The sequence below is a fragment of the Coenobita brevimanus genome, chromosome 86 (genome assembly GCF_032717465.1).
Source record: "Coenobita brevimanus isolate Jiangsu-jjx chromosome 86, ASM3271746v2, whole genome shotgun sequence".
Lineage (NCBI taxonomy): Eukaryota > Metazoa > Arthropoda > Malacostraca > Decapoda > Coenobitidae > Coenobita > Coenobita brevimanus.
Window position 1 is genome coordinate 21,517,148 of NC_137039.1, and position 25,150 is coordinate 21,542,297.

At 40.7% G+C, this 25,150-nt stretch overlaps 1 protein-coding gene across 1 annotated transcript in view; it reads right to left on the bottom strand.

The window, feature by feature from the left end:
- Positions 1 to 25,150, bottom strand: part of scat (VPS54 subunit of GARP complex scat) — a 127,871-nt gene that overhangs the window by 17,640 nt on the left and 85,081 nt on the right. The window contains exon 16 of the mRNA XM_080280659.1: positions 1,245 to 1,377. Coding sequence (XP_080136785.1) covers positions 1,245 to 1,377 — 133 coding nt within the window. The remainder of the gene's footprint in view (positions 1 to 1,244; positions 1,378 to 25,150) is intronic.

The window sequence follows — 25,150 nt, forward strand, 5'->3', positions numbered from 1 at the left end:
GGTGATTGTACAGAAGAGAAGCTTGGACTCTGTTGGGAGGACAAAAATAAACACTGAGAGGAGCAGAAATGAATTATCTGAGAGGGGTATGTGAAGTTACATGGAGAGACAAACAGACAAATGTGGAAGTGAAGGAGTGTTATAGATGTGGATGTACTGACAAGCCTTTGAAGTACCTTGAGATGGTTTGGCCATATTGAGAGAACAAAAAATGAGAGATTAACTAGGAGAAAGTATGAGAGAAAGGTGGAAAGGAATGTTATGAAAGGGGAGGCCTAGGATGAGATGGAGGGAAGCAGTCAAGATATGTGTGTAGAGGCTGTCAACTAAAAAGGGCATTTGTTGGTGGGGGACAGGATGACATAGTGGTGATTGATTTGTGGCCATTCCTTCTGGAATAGACAAGTTTGACTATAGGTAGATATACAGACCTAATCTGTGCTTCTTTTTAACATCCTCATGTAACTGTCTCTATGTCTAAAAAATAAAAACAAAGTGTATATTAATCCACGAGATATGAGCCACAGCTCTATCTGTGTATGGAGGAGTGTAAGTCATAGCTCAAGTTATGTGCAATGCCAAATGCATTTCAAACTGTCACACCACAGGTGAGAAAAGAATGAGTTGGTGACTCAGGATGGTCATCCTCCTCTCATCCCAAAGACAATCAGCAGTGTCTCATTTTCAATCGCAACACCATGGAGAGTAGCAACATGTCATCTTGAGTTCACTCACGACACCACGACAGTGGTTATCATGTCATCAGGTAATGTCGTCTGACAATGTCACATCCATCTACAGTATTCATATTATGCAAACTTTGTCGATGCTTCAACACCTAAACAAAAACTTATACAATGTTTTACTGCTTCATTATCATATGCCCAGCATGTACTCTAATCATTCCCAAGATACAAAATCTGAATAAAGCTAAGTTCATTTTTTTTTTTTTTTCCCCACAATGGGAAGGACCCTAGGGCAAATAACTGTGCATTTCACAGGTTAAGGAGTAATGTGCAAAACAAACTGTAAACAATAAGGTGCTAATGAGCTTCCAAACATGACAAGTAATATTGTGCTAAGTGTTCATGGAGGACTGGTGGGCTACAAAGTGACATGTGGCTGAGACAAGTCCAGAAGTAATGTGGGAACAAACTGTACACAAAAAGGATGTTAGTAAATTTCCAAAAATGACAAAAATGTTGTGCAAGTGTGTACAGTGGACTGGTGGGGCAGGGTGTGACCTGTGGCTGAGATGTGGTCCAGGAGGCGCTGCAGGTCCGGTGGGGTCGGGACTGCACGCCATCGCTCACTACTCATATTCAGCTTGTATCGGGCATCTCTCTCTTCATGGAATCTAGATACAAATCTTGAAGCCTGAAATACAAAACATGTTTCATGGCATAATTCTACAAGCATAATTGAATTTCATCATAAAACCAGAGAGTTCCTCAACCATTCAACACAGAGTACACCACTGCTTTATGCTGGTAATACAATAAGCGACAAAAATGATGAAATCACTATAAGTTAGCACAGCTATTAAACAATGCTGACTCTTGTAATATAAGGGAAACCAATTACAGGTAAATAATTTCTTACATAATACTCAACATACTGTTATCTTTTAGGCTTAAAAGACTAAGATTAACCAGTAACTTATGGCTAGTGCCTGGTCTATCCCAAGAAACTTACAAAAGAAGACCCCACTCAGTTAGATGACCTCTTCCTACCTTTAGTTCTGGCTTGCAAGATTTTGTTCTTTCTTATGGTGGATTCAAAAAGCAATGTCTTACCACAGGAAGTCTTCATTAAATGCACTTCTTTTTATCCCAGGAAACTTACAAAAGAAGACCCCACTCAGTTAGATGATCTCTTCCTACCTTTAGTTCTGGCTTGCAAGATTCTGTTCTTTCTTGTGGTGGATTCAAAAAGCAATGTCTTACCACAGGAAGTCTTCAAAACCCCTACACCGCGGGCATGTTTACCAATGATTTGCGTGTGCCGCGGGGTTATTCGGGCTCTGGCAGACTCTCAAAAAATATTTGCCAAAAATCAGTTATTAGTCCTAGAATATTAAAATTACATATGCTTATGGCACATACCTTCAGCTTTCTCCTGGAATGTTTGTTGAGCCTTCGTCGGTTACCGTAGGACTTGTGGAGACCTCTGAAGTTGGGTAACGAAGTCTCCACTTTACACTTCCCGACAACCCGTAATATGATTACCACAGCCAGATATTAACACTATAAACACTACTCTATGATTTTCAAGTAGTTTGGGATCCATACTCCAAAAAAAAACCCACTGTGAAAGCAATGAAAATTATGAGCTTGTCTGACCGTCGCACTTGCGCTAGTTCGCTCTTGGTACTGTACTCTGTCATTTATTATTCATAAAACCCCTCACACTTTATATTTCTATTACTATATAACACTTACATATATCTACAGTCTCTATCCATAAGTTTCTTTCAGTAGTATTAGTTTATTGTCACTGTAGGGATTCAATTTCTTTCAGTAAAATACGTAGCATTCACTTTCTCGTCCTGTATACTAGCATTAAGAGTGAATGTCACTTTCACCTTCACTCTCATAACTCATAGTATTCAGACATGCTAGAGTGAACTTTCACTTTCATTACTCCTAGGGTATATACTCGTATTCTTATAATACTACTCATAAAATGATCCACAGGTATACACGGCGAGTGATGAGAAGGGTGGGTGGTGAACTGAATGAAAGGAAGGCAATGATTGATATTGTGTGTGTGGATGAAAGGATGCGAAGATGTGTAAAGGATGCAAGAGTGTATAGAGGTTGGGGGAGTGTACTTTCTGACCACTACTTGGTGGTGGCCAGAATTAGAATGCAAGTAAGATGGAGGAATAGAAGAAGGGATAGACGAGAGGAAAGAGTAGTTGCAAGGAGAGTGGAAAGGTTACAAGAGGATGAGAAAAAGGCAGAGTATAAGAGAGAAGTGGAGGAACGATTGGGCAAATATAAATTGGAGCAGATGGGAGACGTGGAAGGTGTGTGTAAGATATTTAAAAAAGAAACATGTGCAGCATGTGATGTGGTGTGTGGAAGGAAGAGAAGACGGAGGGGGGTGCAAGGAACAGCGTGGTGGACTGAAGAGGTGAAACAGGCTGTGGCACAAAAGAAGAAAGCATACAATGAATGGATGAGAAATAGGGGCGTGGAAGAAGTTGAGAGGCAGAAGAGAGAGTTATATGTGGAAAGAAAGAGAGAGGCGAAAAGATTAGTAAGAGAGAGTAAGAAGAGACTGGATGAGGAATTTGGAAGGAATTTGAGTGTAAAGTGGAGGGACTGTAAGAAAATGTTCTGGAGAGAGGTGAAAAGTGCAAGACAGGGTGGAAGTGAAGTTAGCAGGGGAGTGAAAGATGAAAATGGTAGATTACTAGTGGAGAAGGGAGAAAAAGTGAGCAGATGGAGAGAACACTTTAAGGAATTGTTGAACGTAGAGGATGGAAGTAATGCGAGTATAAGTGGCTGGGGAATGGCTGGGAGAAGGAAGGAGGTGAGAAGACAGGAAGAAATCAGTAGGATAGAAGTTGTGGAAGCAATGAAGAAAGTTAAATCGGGGAAAGCCCCAGGAATTGATGGAGTGTGTGGTGAAATGCTGAAGCATGGGGGAGAGATAGTAGTAGAATGGATGTGGAAGATGTGCAGATTGGCCTGGGAGGAAGGTAGAGTCCCGGAGGATTGGAAGTCAGGTATAATTATGTCCCTTGTACAAAGGAAAAGGGGAAAAAGAAGTGTGTGGTAATCACAAGGGCATTTGTCTTCTTAGTATAATAGGAAAAGTGTATGGTAGGATACTTATAGACAGAGTTAGAGAAAGAACAGAGAAATTAGTTGGAGAAGAACAGGGAGGCTTTAGGAAGGGAAGAGGTTGTGTAGATCTCTGTACTGTTGTTTGCAGATGATACTGTGTTGCTGAGTGAAGACGAAGGGAAGCTGCAAGGCTTGGTGGATGAGTTTGAGAGAGTGTGTAAGAAACGGAATCTAAAGGTGAATGTAAGGAAGAGTAAAGTGATGGTCTTTGAGAGAGGTGAAGTTAGTGAATGTACAGCGAGGTTGGATGGTGAGGAATTGGAAAATGTGAGTACATTTAAGTACTTGGGTAGTGTGATGAGTAAGGATGGAGGTTTGGAGGGTGAAGTGCTTGAAAGGGTACAGCAGGGAAGAAAGGTTGCTGGTTCTTTGAAAGCAGTGATAAGAAACAGGGAAGTGAGCATGGAAGTGAAAAAGTTACTACAAGACAGTATTGTGATACCAACTCTAACGTACGGAAGTGAAGCTTGGACATTGTTGGAAGGACACAAGTCAAGAGTGAGAGCAGTGGAAATGAGTTATTTAAGAGGAGCCTGTGGAGTCACGTGGAGAGACAGGCTGACGAATGAGGATATAAAGGAGCGTTGTGGTGTTGATGTGGATGTGATAGGAAGCGTTATGAGGAACACACTGAGGTGGTTTGGCCATGTGGAGAGGATGGAGGGTGAAAGACTGACGAAGAGAGTGTATATGAGTGAGGTGGAGGGGGGAAGAGGGAGGGGGAGGCCGAGGATGAGATGGAGGGATGGGGTGGAGAGGTATATGAGAGAGGGGGGTGTGAGTTGGAAGCAGGGCAGTGAAATGGCGGGGGACAGGGCGACTTGGAGGCAATTTGTTTGTGGCCACCCCAAACAGGATTGAGGCGTCTGGCAATAGATAGATAGATAGACTACTCAATTACATTTCTATTTACGTTCTCTATTTTATTTACGTTATTTACATTTCTATTTTATTTACACTGTGTTATGCACTGTCACTTGAAGTAACTTATAAAACTATTTTCCACTGTTCACGTATATTTACATTCACTACTTTCACTTGCTGTTTACACATTATTTACAATTTGACTTGCACTGTTTTACTCGATAGAAAGATCGTAGTCACTCTTTTATCAATTGTCAGCCCTGTACCTCTTTCCACACGAGGTTTAGTAGGGGGTAAAGGTCACAGGGCCCTTTGCATGGGGCTAAAAAGTGGCTCAAGTTAGCAAGAACGAACAGACGTACCTCCACTTTGGAAGATGAGAGTGAACAGATAAGGGTGGGCCGGGGTGGTGGCCTACCTAGGGAAATGCATGACTGCCATCGTTAGCCTCTTAACACAGCTAATATATAGCAGTGAAATGATTGGCAGAAAATCTAGACAATACATTATAAATTAGGTTGTTCCAGGTGAATGTAAATATCACTTAGGCTTCTCCCTTCCCTCCTTATATGTGTATTTATTACAAAAATAGATTATACGGCATATTTCAAGGGGAAATAAACAGCGAAAATTAGCGAACGAGTGCACGTGAGGTGTTGTCAGGTGATAATTAGCCAATTCCAGGTGTATGGCACTCTCACTTACCTTATTTCTTTCTTGTATATATTATTTGGTATAAGAATAGGGCATAGGGCTTATTTCAATGGATGAAATCAGTGAAAAATTCCAGGGAAGATTTACTTAGCGTAGCACGGCCGGGCAGGCGAGAGGATAGGGTAATGGAGGGGGGGTAGGGAGGGGAGTCAAGAACGGGGAGAAATGGCTAAATTGTCAACAATGGATGGGAGTACAGATGAGATTACGAGTGCTGACTAGTGTTGGATTATTGGCAGTACTGATAGATGATACAAGCCCCCACTTGGAAGCCCGGGTGAATTCAAAATAACACAGAATGACAAAAGCGACGCCCCGCGGTATGATCCCTTGCTCCCAAGCGTCACGAAAGTGACGCCCCGCGGTTAAGGGGTTAAATACATTTTTTTTTTTCCAGAATAAATTGTAGAAATATTGCGTGAGTGTTATTGCAACCTCTGAAACTAATTTGTCAGTTTTCCCCAATCAACAATACCAGTTGTATGAAAAAAGGAGAATTTGAAACATACCCCAAACTTAACCCTTTCAGGTTGCAAATACAGTAATCCTTCATTAATCCAGATGTGCAGTATTTGGACCTGTTCATTATCTGGATACTGGGCCTTGGCTTAGATGCCCACCTATGCTTATCCAAAATTAATTTTTTATTACGGTAAAACGGGGGAATTTCGCTGTGAACGGTGGTTTTTGCTAAATACAAACCACCACATATGGAATACTGACATTTTTACTGTTTTTTCTATACATTCAGCCCTTCTGCTAAAGATACCTGTAATTGTTTTTGTCATTAAAAAAAAAAAAAAAAAAAGCTCACGCCAAAATTTTGAGAGTCCCAAGGTGAAATTAGCCCACCCAACAGGGTAATTTCACTGTAACCCATTGTAATTATGGTTATAATATTTATTGTTACTGTATTCCTGTTATAATACTACAATTTATATCATACACAACTGATTATAACTAGGCTTAGGTAGCCCAGGCTACCATACAGTAAGGCCTATGCCATGTACTGACAGAACTTTACATCGAGGGCATCCATCATCATTTCACTGAAAGTTTCACAGTTGGTAAGCTGGTCGGAGACTCCCATGGCACAAGTGCATGTCACTGTACTGTTTTGTTCTGTGTGTGGGTGGGGGGGTAACTCACCGGGTCGGTCAGGATCACATGATGGGGTGGGAGTGATCATCAGCTTTTCCTCTTCCGGAAGAGCTGAAAGCTCATATAGTCTGATCTAAGAGGAAGGCTTGTGATCTTCACACATGCACACACCCATCCCCTTGTTTGTGTGTGTGTGTGTATTTACCTAATTGTGATATACAGGAAATGAGCTACGCTCGTGGAGTCCTGTCTCCGTTTCTCAATTAGTCAAATTTTGCTTTAAACTCATTTATGTTTTTAGACTGGACAATCTCTTTGTCCAGGCTATTCCACAGGTCTATACATCTATAAGAAAAACTATATTTCTTGATATCTTTCAAGCAGCTTGGCTTCTTCAATTTCATTCTGTGTCCTCTTGTTACTCTCGTATCCCATAAAAACAGATCTTCTTTGTCAATTTTATCCACTCCCATCATGGTCCTGAACACTGCAATCATGTCGCCTCTCTTTCTCTTTTCATCTAAGGAAGGCAAATCCAGCTTTTCCAGCCTCTCTCTGTACGACAGATCTGCCAGACTGGGGACCATCTTGGTTGCTGTTCTTTGTATTCTCTCAATCTTGTTTATATCTTTCTTTTTGTGTGGGGACCACACAACTGCTGCATACTCTAACCTGGAGCAAATCATGGCCACTATCAATTTCTTCATCATCTCCTCATCCCTAACTGTCTTGTTAATGTGCTTTTCAGGTGACAAACTGTCCTGGACCAGCACTCCCAAATCTTTCTCTTCTCTCGCTTTTGTGACTGGTTCATTACCCATCAAATAATTCAGTGATGGCCTCTTGGTAGTTTTTCCCATTTCCAAAATTTTACATTTTTTTTGCACTGAACTTTATTTCCCACATCAGGCTCCATTTGTGTATCCTATCCAGATCCTCTTGCAGCATTTTACAATCCTCCTCAACCTCTACCTTCCTCAAGATCTTTGCATCATCAGCAAACAGACTTGTAAAACTGTTCACTCCATCTACCATATCATTTATGTAAATCAGGAACATTACTGTCACCAACACCGAGCCCTGTGGGACTTCACTTGTTACTTCCCTCCATCCAGACATCCGATCCTTTATTACTGTCCTCATTTGTCTGTCTCTCAATATGTCTCTCATCCATTCCAGGAGGTTCCCCTTCAGTCCTCCTATATGCTATAGTTTCCACATTAATCTCTTATGAGGTACCTTGTCGAAGGCCTTCTCCAAATCTAAATACACACAATCCACCCAACCATCTCTCTCCTGAAGCACGTCAATCGCTCCTGAGTAAAAACTTAACAAGTTGGCAACACATGACCTTCCACTTCTGAATCCAAACTGACATTCAGCCAAAATATTCATCTCCTCTAGATATTTTACCCATCTATCTTTCAGAATTCTCTCGCACAATTTTGCGACCATGCTGGTTAGAGACACTGGTCTATAATTCAGCGGTTCTTCCCTGTTTCCTCCCTTATAAATTGGTACCACATTTGCCCTCTTCCACTCTTGGGGCACATGCCCCTCTTCCAGAGAACACACAATTAAACTGTGAATCTAATCCGCAAGTTGTTCTCTGCATTCCTTCTGTACCCAATTAGAGATTCCATCTGGTCCTGGGGATTTCTTTACATTTTGAGTTTCCAGTAATATATATACTTCCTGTACTTCCACTTTTATATCTTTTATCACTATATTTCTAGTCACTCCCTCTTCTTTCACAAAATCCTTTTCATTACTGAAAACTGATTGGAAACATTTGTTCATTATTTCTGTTTGCATTGCCGCATCTTTATAGACCTCTCCTTCTACTTTCAGTTTGGTGATTCATTCCTTTTGTTTCAAGTTGCCATTGACAAATCTGTAAAACAGTTTGGGTTCATCCTTACATTTGTCTATTATACTTTTTTCAAAATTCCTTTCTTCTTCTCTACATATTCTTGTGTATTCATTTCTAGTTCTTTTATATTCTTCCTTTGTTTTGTTGTTACCTCTCTTTCTCCAATTGTTCCATGCCTTGTCTCTCATTTTTTGCTATCATACACCTTCCATTAAACCACTCCTTTTTCCTGTTTTCTTTCCCCATTACTCTTGGCACAAATTTTTCCACTCCCGAATTACCGTACAGATACCTAGAAAAATATCCCACTTCCTCTGTATCTCTCTTGTTTCTCTAAATTTTCTCTAATCCGCATTTTCAAAAAATTTTCTGAATCCTGTAAAGTTTGCTTTCCCAAAGTTGTATATTCCCTGCCTATAAAGCTTGTCTCTTGGTTCCATGTTCCCTGTTATCATCTGTGTATGTGTGTGTGCATTTACTTAGTTGTATTTACCTAGTTGTGATATACATGAAATGAGCTACGCTCGTGGGGTCCCGTCTCTGTTTCTCAGTAAGTCAAATTTTGCTTTAAACTCGTTTAAGTTTTTAGACTGGATGATCTCTTTGTCCAGGCTATTCCACAGGTCTATTCATCTATAAGGAAAACTATATCTCTTAATATCCTTCAAGCAGCTTGGCTTCTTCAGTTTCATTCCGTGTCCTCTTGTTACTCTCGTATCCCATAAATACAGATCTTCTGTCAATTTTATCTACTCCCATCATGGTCCTGAACACTGCAGTCATGCCGCCCCTCCCTCTCCTTTCCTCTAGGGAAGGCAAATCCAGCTTTAACAGCCTCTCTCTTTATGACAGATCTGCCACACTGGGGACCATCTTAGTTGCTGTTCTTTGTATTCTTTCAATCTTGTTTATATCATTCTTTTTGTGTGGGGACCACAGTACTGCTGCATATTCTAACCTAGGGAGGATCATGGCCACTATTAACTTTTTCATTATCTCATCGATGTAATGAAATGCTACTTTTATGTTAGAAGCTTATACATCTCTCCAACTAATTTGTTAATATGTTTTTCAGGATACAAACTATCCTGGACCAGCACTCTCAAGTCTTTCTCTTCTCTCGCTTTTGTGACAAGTTCATTACCCATCATATAATTCAGTGATGGCCTCTTGGTGCTTTTATCCATTTGCAATATTTTACACTTCTTTGCATTGATTTTCATTTCCCACATCTGCCTCCAATCATGTAACCTATCCAGATCCTCCTGCAGCATTTTACAGTCCTCCTCTGCTTCTACCTTCCTCAAGATCTTTGCATCATCAGCAAACAGACTTGCATAACTTTTCCCTCCCTATACCATATCATTAACGTAAATCAAGAACATTACTGGCGCCAACACAGACCCCTGGGGGACTCCACTTGTTACTTCTCTCCAGCCAGACATCCTGTCCTTTATTACTGTCCTCATTTGTCTGTCTCTCAGAAAGTCTCTCATCCATTCCAGGAGGTTTCCCTTCAGTCCTCCTATATGCTCTAGTTTCCACATTAGTCTCTTATGGGGTACCTTGTCGAAGGCTTTCTCCAAATCTAAATACACACAATCCACCCAACCATCTCTCTCCTGCAGCATGTCAGTTGCTCTTGAGTAAAAGCTCAACAAGTGGGAAACACATGACCTTCCACTTCTGAATCCAAACTGATTATCAGCCAAAATATTCATCTCTTCAAGATATTTCATCCATCTATCTTTCAGAATTCTCTCACACAATTTTGCGGCCATGCTGGTTAGAGACACTGGTCTATAATTCAGGGGTTCTTCCTTGTTTCCCCCATCATAAAATTGGAACCACATTTGCCCTTTTCCATTCTTGAGGCACTTGCCCCTCTTCCAGAGAACACACAATTAAACCGTGAATCTAATCCGCCAGTTTTTTTTTTTTTTTTTTATGTGAGGAAGAAGGAACCAAAGGCCATGAGCCCGCAAAAACAGTACCCTCCAAGAAAAAAACAAAATACAACAGAGAGCCAAATCCAAGGTCTGATCATTTCGAGATGCCTGGACACACTGCATTTGAAAGACTGGAGATCATAGGCAGCAGGAAATACAGACAGAGGGAGACAGTTCCAGAGTTGACCTGTTGCATAAATGAAGGACTGGGAGTAACGGTTAACTCTTGCATTAGAGAGTTGGACAGAAAAGGGATGAGAGTTTGCTGCTAGACGGGTGCTATGCGCCCGTCATAGAGGTGGAGGAATGCATGCAGACAGTTCAGAGGAGCAGTGACCATTAAAGTAGCGATAGAAAAGAGATAAAGATGCAATAGTGTGGCAAAAAGACAGAGGTTGAGGGGAGTCAGTAAGAGGAGGAGAGTCAGTGAGACGGAAAGCCTTTGACTCCACCCTATTGAGAAGAGCTGTATGTGGGAAGCCTCCCCACGCATGAGAGTTGTACTCCACACAGGGGCGGATGAAACCCCTGTATAGAGTCAACAATTGTGCAGGGGTAAAGAAAGAACGGAGTCGGCTTAGCACACCTAATCTCTTGGAAGAAGATTTTACAAGAGAAGTACCATCCACTCACTCAATGTAGTGCTGCTCTTGGGTGCCTGCCCTGTCCTCTCTTCCAACCTTGTTTCCTTCCATCTTCTTCTGTCTTTTTTTCCTTCATTCTTTCCTCTCCCTTCTGCCTGTGGGTGACTCTACACTGAGTGACAAGCCAAATGGTTTCCTGTACACCAGGAAACCATTTACTACGCTGGGTGGTAACCATATAACCAAATTTTGGCGCCTGGTGGTTTAGTGAGTAATTATTGTGCTCCAGTCGGATTGAACCGGTGAAGGTTTATATCCAAGGGGTGATTGGGGTTTATTGCTCATGTAATGCCATTCAGGGATGAGTGAGGTTGGTCACTCTCATCTTAAATGTCAGGACCAACTGCCTAGCCCTGGGCTTCTACGCTCCTCATGGGGCAACGTAGGATTGGATGATGGACGAATGGATGTAATATGATCTTTCCAAGATAAGTCCCAAGTAAATGAAACCCCAGGCATGTTCAGTGATGATGCAGGATTAAGCTGAATATTATTAAACATTAGTGGATATACCTGAGGAAGATTTTGTTGGGTTGATAGGTGTAAGAACCGAGTCTTAGATGCATTAAAAACAACCAGATTATTTTTACCCCGGTCAGAGATACGAGCCAAGTCAGACATTAAGTGTGCCATAGCCTCATCCCCTGTTTGCTGAAGTAACTACTGGGATGGGCGTTGCAGGAACCGAATGGAAAGGTGAAGGGTGGAGTCATCAGCGTATGAGTGGATAGGGTTAGATATACAGCTTAAAAGGTCATTGATGAATAAAAGGAAGAGAGTTGGTGAAAGAACAGAGCCCTGAGGATCACCACTGTTGATAGATCTAGGAGAAGTTGTTCTTCACTGCTATCATCACTCCTCCTCCCATTTTTTTCTTTTCTGTCTCTTCTCCACAGTTTGTATTTACCATCTCCCATATGGACATCAACATCCTCCCTTAACTTAGTCCCTACAAAGCACATAACATCAGGTTCATGAACCCTCAAGAAGTCATTGATTTCCAAACTAGCTGATATTAAACCATCAACATTAGTATATGCCAGTTTCAAATTTTTTTGTTTTTTTATACCCTCTTCTCTCTTTCTCTCTGTCAGTACCACTTCCTCAATTTCTGATCCATAACTCTCCAAAAAAACACTGTCTTCTCTTCCTCCATTCTCTGTTCATTTTTTGCCTTTGCTTCCTTTACTAACTCCTTTATTTTAACTCTTTCTTCCTCATTTGCATCTCTCCTTATCCAAACATTTTTGAACCCCTCTTTGTCTGATAATTTCCAAGTTCTATTGATGATTTCATTTATCATTACCTGGAACTTAAACTTTACCTTCAGTGGCCTCGCCCCTCCTTCCTCGTACTTTCCTAACCTAAACACTTCTTCAATCTCTTCTGGAGCTTCGTTGTTACCCTCCATAACTAATGATATTATTTCTTTAACTTTACTCAGTTCTTCTTTTTCTCTTTCTGATCTTACTGTCATATGTTTTTCTTGTACTCCTGAAATTATTACACATTCTTCTCTGCAACATCCTTGACTAACGATTCTCTACTTCTCAGTACCCTAACCACTTCCTTCTCCACCCTTTCCTTACTTTGTTGTTCTATAATCTCTTTCAAATTTATGTTTCCCTCCTCCTGAATTTTCTTCCACCCCTTATGTTGTTCCTTGATTTCCTTAATGTGCTCATCTTGCACCCTTGACTTAGAGTCATACTCATCTAATTTATTTTTCATCTTGTCCCTTTCTTCTTCCAGCCTCTTATTCTCCCTCTTGAGCTGTTTTATTTCACTGGATGCAGATTCGTTACTCACTTTCAGTTCTGTGACTTCTCTTTCTTGCTCAACACTGCGAGTACAAACTTTTTCCAGTTTACTTCGTAGAGCCTTGATCTCTCTCTCCTGCTCTTGGGTTCGTTCCTGTAATTCTCTAATTACTACCCATACCTTTTTTAATTCCTGGACATTCCTCTCTGCTGTTTTCTCTACTCCAGCTACTCTTGTTTGGTTCAACAATTCCCACATCGTCTTCGGAGAAGCCCTCAAATTCCTTTTCACCATATGTAAACAAAGCTCCGTCGCCCTCTGCCATTGTGCAACCACATGAAATCTTTCAATTTTCACTATATCTTGTACTCTTTGACTGAAACCTGCATTTTTTTTATTACTGACTGACGGGACTACCACTCACACACTCATTTACATAATCACAATAGGCTGGTCTCCTTTTTCGTCGCTGATTTAGCGATTATTCCCGCACGATCCAGGAAGAGCTCTGTCTCTGTCGGCGACCTGTGTGTGTGTGTGTGTGTGTGTGTGTGTGTGTGTGTGTGTGTGTGTGTGTGTGTGTGTGTTTACCTATTTGTAGTATACAGGAATTGAGCAATGCTCATGTTGTCCTGTCTCCATATCCACATTTATCAAGTCTACCTTTACACACATGAATGTTTTTCTCATGCACCACCTCTTTGTCTAAGTCGTTCCAAATATTTAAGTATTTACCTAATATACCTAATTGTGATATACACGGAATGTACTATGCTCGTGGGTTTCCGTCGCTGTTTCTCAATAAGTCAAATTTAGCTTTAAACTCGTTTAAGTTTTTAGACTGGACAATCTCTTTGTCCAGGCTATGCCATTAGTCTATGCTTCTGTAAGGAAAGCTATATTTTTTGATATCCTTCAAGCAGCTTGATTTTTTCAATTTCATTCCGTGTCCTCTTATCCCATACAAACAGATCTTTGTCAATTTTATCTACTCCCATCATGGTCCTCAACACTGCAATCATGTCTCCCCTCTTTCTCCTTTCCTCTAAGGAAGGCAAATCCAGTTTTTCCAGCCTCTCTCTGTATGACAGGTCTGTCAGACTGGGGACCATCTTGGTTGCTGTTCTTTGTATTCTCTCAATCTTGTTTATATCTTTCTTTTTGTGTGGGGACCACACTACCGCTGCATATTCTAACCTGGGGCAGATCATGGCCACTATCAATTTTTTCATCATCTCCTCATCCATATAATGAAATGCTACTCTTATGTTAGTCAAGAGTTTATAAGTCTCTCCAACTATCTTGTTAATGTGCTTTTCTGGTGACAAACTATCTTGGACCAGCACTCCCAAATCTTTCTCTTCTCTCCTTTTTGTGATTAATTCATTACCCAAATAATAATTCAGTGATGGCCTCTTGGTACTTTTACCCATTTCCAATATTTTACATTTCTTTACATTACATTTCATTTCCCACGTCCGGCTCCAATCGTGTATCCTATCCAAATCCTCCTGCAGTATTTTACAATCCTCCTCAACCTCTACCTTCCTCAAGATCTTTACATCAGCAGCAAACAGACTTGCATAACTGTTCACTCCATCTACCATATCATTTACATAAATCAGGAACATTCCTATTTCTCCCATCTTTCCTGTCACTACTTATTGCTTTTCTTTCCATTACAGGTGGCTTTACACTGAGTGACAAGCCAAATGGTTTCATGTAAGCCAAGAAACCATTTACAACGCTGGGTGGTAACCATATAACCAAACCATACGTGCTCCCTACGTGTCAAGTGGGTTGGTGGAGGGTTAGTGCCCCTCCCTGTAAAACAAATAACTCAGAGTCAAATGGCCACCCTGTACAGGATTATGGCATCTGGCAATAGATAGATAGATAGATAGGAACATTACTGGCACCAACACCAAGCCTTGAGGGACTCCACTTGTTACTTCCCTCCATCCAGACATCCTATCCTTTATTACTGTCCTCATTTGTCTGTCTCTCAAAAAGTCTCTCATCCATTCCAGAAGTTTCCCCTTCAGTCCTCCTATATATTCTAGTTTCCACATTAGTCTCTTATGAGGTACCTTGTCAAAGGCCTTCTCTAGGTCTAAGTACACACAATCCACCCAACCATCTCTCTCCTGTACCACGTCAATGGCTCTTGAGTAAAAGCTCAACAAGTTAGAAACACATGACCTTCCACTTCTGAATCCAAACTGACATTCAGCCAAAATATTCATCTCTTCCAGATATTTTATCCATCTGTCTTTCAGGATTCTCTCACACAATTTTGCGACCATGCTGGTTAGAGACACTGGTCTATAATTCATGGGTTCTTCCCTGTTTCCTCCCTTGTAAATTGGTACCACATTTGCCCTCTTCCATTCTTGTGGCACTTTCCCCTCTTCCAGTGAGCATACGATTAAACTGTGAATTTTATCCGCCAGTTGTTCTCTGCATTCCTTCAGTACCCAATTAGAAATTCCATCAGGTCCTGGGGCTTTCCTTACATCTTGAGTTTCCAGTAATTTATACACTTCCTGTACCTCCACTGTTATATCTTTTATCACCGGAACATTTCTAATCACTCCCTCCCCTTCCACAATCTCCTTTTCTTTAGTGAAAACTGACTGGAAACGTTTGTTCATTATTTCTGCTTGCATTGCCGCATCCTGAAAGACCTCTCCTTCTACTTTCAGTTTGGTGATTCCTTCCTTTTGTTTCGGTTTGCCATTAACAAATTATAAAACTGTTTGGGTTCATCCTTGCATTTGTCTATTATACCTTTTTCAAAATTCCTTTCTTCTTCTCTACGTATTCTTGTGTATTCATTTCTTGTTCTTTTATATTCCTCCTTTGTTCTGTTGTTACCTCTCTTTCTCCAATTGTTCCACGGCTTATCTCTCTCTTTTTTTGCTATCATACACCTTCTATTAAACCACTCCTTTTTCCTGTTTCCTTTCCCTCTTACTCTTGGTACAAATTTTTCCACTCCCAAATTACAGAGGTCTAGAAAGATATCCCACTTCCTCTGTATCTCTCTTGTTTCTCTGAATTTTCTCCAATCCACTTTTTCAAAAAAGTTTCTCAATCCTGTAAAATTTGCTTGCCCAAAGTTGTATCTTCCCTGTCTATGAAGCTCGTCTCTTGGCCCGATGTTCCCTATTAACATCTGGAACTCAATGACCACATGGTCACTTTTTCCTAAAGGACAGAGACATTTCAATGATTCTATTACATCGGGTTCTTTGGTAAACAGTAAATCTAACCTTGCTGGTGTGTCCTCACCTCGAAACCGTGTCTCTTCTCTGACCCATTGCGTCACCACATTATTCATTATTATATTTAATAACATAGTGCCCCACGAATCCTCGCCGCCTCCCGAGTACCATTCCTCCCAGTTCACCTCTTTACAGTTAAAGTCACCCACCAAATTATATTATTGCTTTTCTCAATTATTTTTTGCAAGTAGCTAGCCATATCTGACAACATCTCATGGTATTCGTCATCCTTCCATGCTCTCGTCTTTGGGGGAACATACACTACCGCCATATCTCTCTTAACATTCTCTCCAGTTTCTAATTTCAGGCTGTGGCACAAAAGAAGAAAGCATACAATGAATGGATGAGAAATAGGGGCGTGGAAGAAGTTGAGAGGCAGAAGAGAGAGTTATATGTGGAAAGGAAGAGAGAGGTGAAAAGATTAGTAAGAGAGAGTAAGAAGAGAGTGGATGGGGAATTTGGAAGGAATTTGAGTGTAAAGTGGAGGGACTGTAAGAAAATGTTCTGGAGAGAAGTGAAAAGAGTAAGACAGGGTGGAAGTGAAGTTAGCAGGGGAGTGAAAGATAAACATGGTAGATTACTAGTGGAGAAGGGAGAAAAAGTGAGCAGATGGAGAGAACACTTTAAGGAATTGTTGAACGTAGAGGATGGAAGTAATGCGAGTATAAGTGGCTGGGGAATGGCTGGGAGAAGGAAGGAGGTGAGAAGACAGGTAGAAATCAGTAGGGTAGAGGTTGTGGAAGCAATGAAGAAAGTTAAATCGGGGAAAGCCCCAGGAATTGATGGAGTGTGTGGTGAGATGCTGAAGCATGGGGGAGAGATAGTAGTAGAATGGATGTGGAAGATGTGCAGATTGGCCTGGGAGGAAGGTAGAGTCCCGGAGGATTGGAAGTCAGGTATAATTATTCCCTTGTACAAAGGAAAAGGGGAAAAAGAAGTGTGTGGTAATCATAGGGGCATTTGTCTTCTTAGTATAATAGGAAAAGTGTATGGTAGGATACTTATAGACAGAGTTAAAGAAAGAACAGAGAAATTAGTTGGAGAAGAACAGGGAGGCTTTAGGAAGGGAAGAGGTTGTGTAGATCAGATATTCATTCTTAGATCTTTAGTGGAAAAGTTTCTAGAGAAGGGAAAGAAGTTGTATGCGGCTTTCATGGATTTGGAGAAAGCATATGACAGGGTGGATAGACAAGGATTGTGGAAAGTGTTAAGAATATATGGAGTAGATGGGAAGTTGTTGAATGCTGTGAAGAGTATGTATGATGGTGCTAAGGCTGCAGTGCATGTGGATGGTGAACTAAGTGAATTTTTCTCTTTGAAAGTTGGTTTGAAACAGGGATGTGTCATGTCTCCATGGTTGTTCAATCTGTACATGGATGGGGTAATAAAAGAGGTACAAGGTAGGGTAGTGGATGTTGGAGTGGCCCTGGTGAGAGAGGATAGTGTTTGGAAACTCCCTGTACTGTTGTTTGCAGATGATACTGTGTTGTTGAGTGAAGATGAAGGGGAGCTGCAAGGCTTGGTGGATGAGTTTGAGAGAGTGTGTAAGAAACGGAACCTAAAGGTGAATGTAGGGAAGAGTAAAGTGATGGTCTTTGAGAGAGGTGAAGTCAGTGAATGTATAGCGAGGCTGGATGGTGAGGAATTGGAAAATGTGAGTACGTTTAAGTATTTGGGTAGTGTGATGAGTAAGGATGGAGGTTTGGAGGGTGAAGTGCTTGAAAGGGTACAGCAGGGAAGAAAGGTTGCTGGTTCCTTGAAAGCAGTGATAAGAAACAGGGAAGTGAGCATGGAAGTAAAAAAGTTACTACATGACAGTATTGTGATACCAACTCTAACGTACGGAAGTGAAGCTTGGACGTTGTTGGAAGGACACAAGTCAAGAGTGAGAGCAGTGGAAATGAGTTATTTAAGAGGAGCTTGTGGAGTCACGTGGAGAGACAGGCTGACGAATGAGGATATAAAGGAGCGTTGTGGTGTTGATGTGGATGTGATAGGAAGCGTTGTGAGGAACACACTGAGGTGGTTTGGCCATGTGGAGAGGATGGAGGGTGAAAGACTGACGAAGAGAGTGTATGTGAGTGAGGTGGAGGGTGGAAGAGGGAGGGGGAGACCGAGGATGAGATGGAGGGATGGGGTGGAGAGGTATATGAGAGAGGGGGGTGTGAGTTGGGAGCAGGGTAGTGAAATGGCGGGGGACAGGGCGACTTGGAGGCGATTTGTTTGTGGCCACCCCAAACGGGATTGAGGCGTCTGGCAATAGATAGATAGATAGATAGATCACTTCAGCCCTGTGTGTGTGTGTGTGTGTGTGTGTGTGTGTGTGTGTGTTCTTAACTAATTGAATCTTTACAAGAATGAGTCAAGCTCGTACTGTCCCGTGTCTTAAACCATATTTATCATACATATCCTTAAATTTGTTAATTGTTTTGGCACACACAGTTTCATTCAGTAATGCATTCCACTGATCAATTGCTCTGTTTGGGAAACTGAATTTCCTCACATCTTTATCACCTCTCCTTATGCAGTTTTTTGCAGTGTCCTCTTGCTGATGCTTCCCCATATGTTAAGTAATCATTTATGTCTATTTTCTCCTTTCCTGATATGCACTTATATAGCATTATCATGTCACCTCTTTTCCTTCTCTCCTGTAAAGTTAGTAGATTCAGTTTATTTAGTCTTTCTTCGTAGCTTAGGTCCCTTAAGCTTGGTATCCATCTTGTAGCAGCCCTTTGAACTTTTTCAATCTTGTCTATGTGCTTTTTGAGATGAGGACTCCAGACTACTGATGCATATTCCAAGGTTGGTCTAATGAATGATGTTATTATCCTTCTTAGCATGTCTTCATTTATGTATGTGAATGCTATTCTCATATTTGCAAGCAGTGTATATATGTTCCGTACCTTCTCGCTGATGTGGTCAGCCGGAGATAGTCTGTTATTGACAATCACACGTAGGTCTTTCTTTCTGATGTGTATAGGGTTATATTTCCTAACTTATAATCCCAATCAGGTCTTTTTCCACTTTTACCAAACTTGATAACATGACACTTGTCCACATTGAATTCCATTTGCCATGTACTACTCCATTCATGAAGTTTATTTAATTCTTTTTGTAGCTCTTTACAAGGGTCTGTGTTAGTAATTCTCCTTTGTATTTTTGCATCATCTGCAAACATATTCAGATAGCTCTCATTTCCAGTGTTACTGTTTATATCATTTATATACACTAAAAACATGATTGGTGCCAGCACTGAACCCTGTGGTACTCCACTAGTCACTTCTTTCCATGATGAGTAGTTTCCTCTTAGTACTGTTCTCATTTCTCTTTTTATGAGAAAGACTTGCATCCAACAAAACGGCTTGCCTCGAATTCCTCCTTGATGGTACAGTTTCCATAAAAGTCTTTGGTGTGGTACGGTGTCAAAAGCTTTCTTGAAATCTAAATAGATACTGTCCACCCATCCTTCCCTTTCCTGTATTGTGTTTGTTACTCTGTCATAGTAGCTCAACAGATTAGTAACACATGATTTTCCTTTTCTGAAACCAAACTGTCTTTCTGTTATCATACTGTGTTCTTCTAGATGATTTACCCAAGCTTTTCTTATAAGCTTTTCTAATACCTTGCTTACAACACTGGTCAGTGATACTGGTCAGTAGTTGAGTGGATTTTGTCTATTTCCTTTCTTGAATAAGGGGACAATATTTGCTTTTTTCCAAATATCAGGTAGTTTACCCTGACTCAAGGATTTCTTGAAAATTAAAAATAATGGTTTACTTAACTCCTTTGCACATTCTCGTAGCACCCAACACGAAATTTCATCAGGACCACTTGCTTTTCCTCTGTCTAATCTACTTAACTCCTCCTGTATTACTTTTTCTGCTATTTGTATATCTGGTAGTATGTGTGGACATGCATGTTCCACATAGTCCCTCTCAAAATTTTTTTCTTCTGTAAAAACTAATTGGAAACTCTTATATAGTGCTTCACAAATATCTTTCTCTTGTGTATAAGTGATTCCCTCATCCGTAATTGATTGTATTATATCTTTTACTTTGGTTTTGCTTCTGATATAGCTGTAAAACAGCTTGGTTGATCACTACTTTTATTTATTATATCATCCTCAAACTGTTTTTGGGCTTCCCTCCTTATTATTCTATAACCGTTTCTTGCCTGTTTGTAATTATTATAAGCCCTTTCACTATTGTGTCTTCTGTATCTATTCCACAACAAATCTCTTCTTTCTTTTGATTTTTTACATTCTGTATTGAACCATTTCTGTATTTTCTTATTTGCTTCTTTGTGCTGTGGGATGTACTTCTGGACTCCTATTTCATAAAATTCACAGAATTTTTTATATACAGCATTTAAATCTTGTCCTCTAAGCTCATTTTCCCAATCAACTTCTAAGAAATACTTCTTTAGACCTTGATAATTTCCCTTTTTATAGTTTAGGCTCTTTTTGTAACTGTCATTGCTGTTTACTATGTCATATGCTATCCTGAAGTTATAATTTAGTACTGCATGATCGCTTTTGCCGAGTGGAGGGTGATATATTAAACTGTCAATATCATTTTCTTGCCTTGTAAATATTAGATCTAGCACTGAAGGTACATCAAGTCCTCTTTTTCTGGTGGTTTCCCTCACATGTTGCGTTAGGAAAAACTCTTGCACGAGATCCAGGAGCTTTTGGTCCCAACAGCTTTCTTGGCTAATTATATCTAGAGTATTCCAATTTATAATTGTATTAAAATCCCCAGTTAGTATAATTCTTTCCGATTTCTCTTCCATTTTATGTAGTAATGATCTTAAACTCTGAACTGTACTCTCTGCCAGGTCCTCATATTCATCTCTTTCCCATGTGTTTGATCTGGGTGGCATGTACAAATTGGCTACAATTACTTTACCTTCAGATGTGTTGATCGCTACTGCAATCAGTTCTACTTGTGATGGTATATCTAGTTTTATTTCATTGACTTTTAGATTTTTCTTAGTTAATATTATAATTCCTCCTCCTTTTCTTACATTTCTGTCTCTTCTCCATATATTGTATTCCTCTAAGTTTAGTATGTCACTGGATATCCTTGGTGTTAATTTTGTTTCAGGTAGGCATAATATTTGTGGTTCATTTTCTCTGACATAATCATTCATTTCCAGTAATTTGGATACCATTCCATCCACATTTGAGTACATCAACTTTATCATCTTGTTTATATACTTGTCATGACATGGTTCTACTACCTTCCTCCTTTTTATTCCATCCTGTTTGTGTACCACTTTCGTACCTGCAATCTTATTACTTTGTAAAAAAATTTCTTCTTCTCCTCTTCTAATCTTCCCTCATTTTTTGTTTTTGCTTCCTCCCTTTTCTCTTTCAGTAATTCCAGTTCCTCTTGTGTTAGGCATCTTTTTATCCATACACTTTTGAACTCCTGTTTTTCCATAAGATTCTTTGCATTTTTTAGTATCTCTTTCACAGTGTTTACACTCTGGAAAGTCACCTTTAGAGGTCTTGTCTTGCTTTTCTCATATTTCCCTAACCTTTTGTGTTCCTCTATGTCTTTACTACAGATTTCTCTGATACTTCTTTCAGTAAGCTCATTACATTTGCCATTTCCTTTTTGTCTCTTGTGATCTTGTTTTTTACTTCTTCCTCTTCTATACCAGTGGTTACTATAGATTTGTTTATATCTACTGAATCTCTGACTAACTTTGGATTGTTTTGGATTATTCTTTTCACTTCCTTTTTAATGCTTTTTTCCTCCACCCTTGTTTCTAAGTCTTTCTTTACTTTCACCATTTCAGCATACGTGGTTTCCACATCATTTTTGTAGCTTTGGAAAGCTTCATTCACCTGTGTTATCTTCTCAATATCACTGCTCTGGTCAATAAGACTGCTTACTTGCCTAATTGTCTCTGTCATTTTTTAACTCTTCCTTAACACTCTCGTGATTGACTACTGTACTTGCCATTTCACTCATTTTCTTCCTAAGTGTACTCATTTCCACTGTTAGTTCACTGATGGTTGTGTCTTTCTTGTTGGGCTCCCTTCCTAGTTTTTCTATTTCTTCCTTTTGCAAGTGCACCTGCTTCTTTATTTCATAAATTTTATTTTTGAAAGCCATCTCTAGTTTGTGTAGACATTCAACCAGTCTATTGTGAGTCTCCACTTCAACCAGTTCTTGGTAGAAATCATCATTTTGCTTTTTACCTTTATCCCTTTTCTTTTTCAAATTTCCTTTACTAAAGTATGTATCCATTTTGCAATACTAAAAGTACAGAGTATGTACTTACATCCCCGTGTTGCTGTAGTCTAAACAAACCTCAGCTGACTCAGCGCATTCTTTCATCTTGGTTCTCTTTCTTGTTTGAACAAGCCTTGTTTAAACTTATTATTTTTTTCCTTTTAATAATGAAAAATCATTTAGTCTAACCTGGTACAAAGCTTGACTCATACAAGGATAATAAATTTGGTAATGCCACTTGCCGTGTTGGTTCGGTACGGAGCGCCGAAGTCGCACGTCCGCCTCGATTGTGTGTGTGTGTGTGTGTGTGTGTGTGTGTGTGTGTGTGTGTGTGTGAACAGTGCAAACAGTTCTGAACCAATATTAACCTGAAACATGTAAATAATGGGCAAATAGATTTTTTTTTTTTTTTCCAGGTTTTATTGATGCAATAAATGCTGAAAACTTATGATAAACAATTTCATTTCTCCAATGCCATTTTTTGGTACAATGGATAAAAACTTCACGTGACCTTGTTAGGTCAGCATTCCTGTAAAACCTAAGCCAAACAGAAAACGAATCCATGCAATAGTTTCGGAGCTATGGCCCTTTGAACTGGAATTATTGGCGTTGAAGTAAAATTACCCTGTCTTACCCTACGAGTAGAACATGAGTGGCTACCATCAACTTTGGGAGGTACTACCATGTGAGTGAAGTGTGGCTACAAGTTTGGTAACTAGCTACATACAATCATCACTACAAGGCAGAAAACATTGTCACAAAGAAACAATCAAAGTCCAAGCTGAAGTGCTTACGTTGTTAAGGCTCTGTCACACATACGCGACTCAAAGGCCGACCATGGTGCGACTCAAGGTCGTGTCCTAGTTGGCTCCCACGCCTCCCGACTGGCCCTGAATCTGCTCTGCTCACGACTGCGTCACAACTGCCTTACGACCAGTCGTGACATCGTAGAGAACACGACAAGATTGCGAGGCGACCGCGAGGCGACAGAGCTACAAGTCTTCAAATTGAAATTTAATGGATTTCTGTCAGCCACGACCGCGACATGACCGCCCACAAATGCAACACGACTGCGTGATGCACTTGGGGAATGCAACCCGACCCTCCCACAACCCCTCCACGACCAACCCATGGGGTGGGGCATCACACCTGGACCACCAATGACACCCAGCGTGGGGCGGGGCATCACACCTAGATCACCAATGACACCCAGCGTGGGGCGAGGCATCACACCTGAACCACCAATGACACCCAGCGTGGGGCGAGGCATCACACCTGGACCACCAATGACACCCAGCGTGGGGCGAGGCATACTGGACCACCAATGACACCCAATGCATCACCATGGACCTCTCCTGTGTCCCACCTACTGTCAAAAACAAGAGACTGCTCACCCTGCATGTCAGTTGATGGACCGGCAGTCTTTTTTTTTTTTTTTTTTTTTTTTGGGGGGGGGGGGGGGAAGCTGCCTACTTCTTCCTTAGCCTTTGTTATTCTATTTCTGTGTCTGCCCTCCTCTCTTCATATTTCTCCCATCTTTCCTGTCACTTCTTATTGCTTTTCTTTCCTTTACAGTGGCTTTACACTGAGTGACAAGCCAAATGGTTTCCTGTAAGCCAAGAAACCATTTACTGCACTGGGTGGTAACCATATAACCAAACCATACGTGCTCCCTACGTGTCAACAAGTGGGTTGGTGGAGGAGTAGTGCCCCTCCCCATAAAACAAATAACTCAAAGTCAATTGGCCACCCCTTACGGGATTGTGGCGTCTGGCAATAGACAGATAGAATAGAATCATAACACGCAATGACAGCATCACAACACATCCGATTGAGCTAAGACTACTTCACGAGCAACATACGACACTCTCGACTGCAACGCAACTGCGCCACGACTTTCGGCAAGTCATGAGGCACGACAAGTCGTCCCAGCAGCTCACGAGCACCGTAAAGAGTCTGGGCTTTTCGGCGAATCAAGGGACAATCGATGAAAAAATGCGTTACAACCTTGAGTCGCGCCACAGTCAGACCTTGAGTCACGTATGTGTGACAGGTTTTTTAGGTCTTAGTACATATCTTAGATTTTTTCTTCCCAACAGCTTTCAACTACTACTGGGATGTACTTGGCTGGATTTGGCACTTGGTTTAGTTTCTAGTCCACAGAAATCATCAACTGTACCATGGTCAACCTCAATATGGATATTCCTTATGAGGACGCACAGTGTCATTTTTATGCATATAATGTGTGTACATGTACTGATATTCTTTGTTACTGTATTCACTTTTGATGAGATAAAGCTCTGTTCATAAATTATTATACTTAACACAGAACTTTCACAGAACGTTCAAGTAATTTATGGGTAATGAGGGAATAAACTTTACTTCTCAATAAACATCATCAATTTGGGATGCTCAAATCCTTAAGCATTCATGATGATTGATGTTTAACTGTACAGTGATACATCTCCTCAAAGGCTCATTGAGCAAAGAGATATCAGTTACAGTAAAGTACAGTACATGTACCATAACAATGAACATACAACAACAAGGGGTGGTATGACACTGTAAAGCTCATCCATCCATCCACTGCCAAATCCTCTTCTGCTCCACTGGAAGCATAGGGGCACAGAGTTAGGCTAGTCAGTCCCAGCATTTAATTTGAGGGTGGCCAGCCTCACTCACTCACTATACCCTTTCTCAGGAAACATGAAGGAGAGAATATTACAAAGCCTTTGCCAAAATCGGAACACGAGTGACCGTGTGAAGGATTAAGAGGTCCCCTCGGGATTCTGGACCTTCCTCCTTCCCTCTTCCGTTTTCTTTCCTCTACACACACACACACACACACACACATG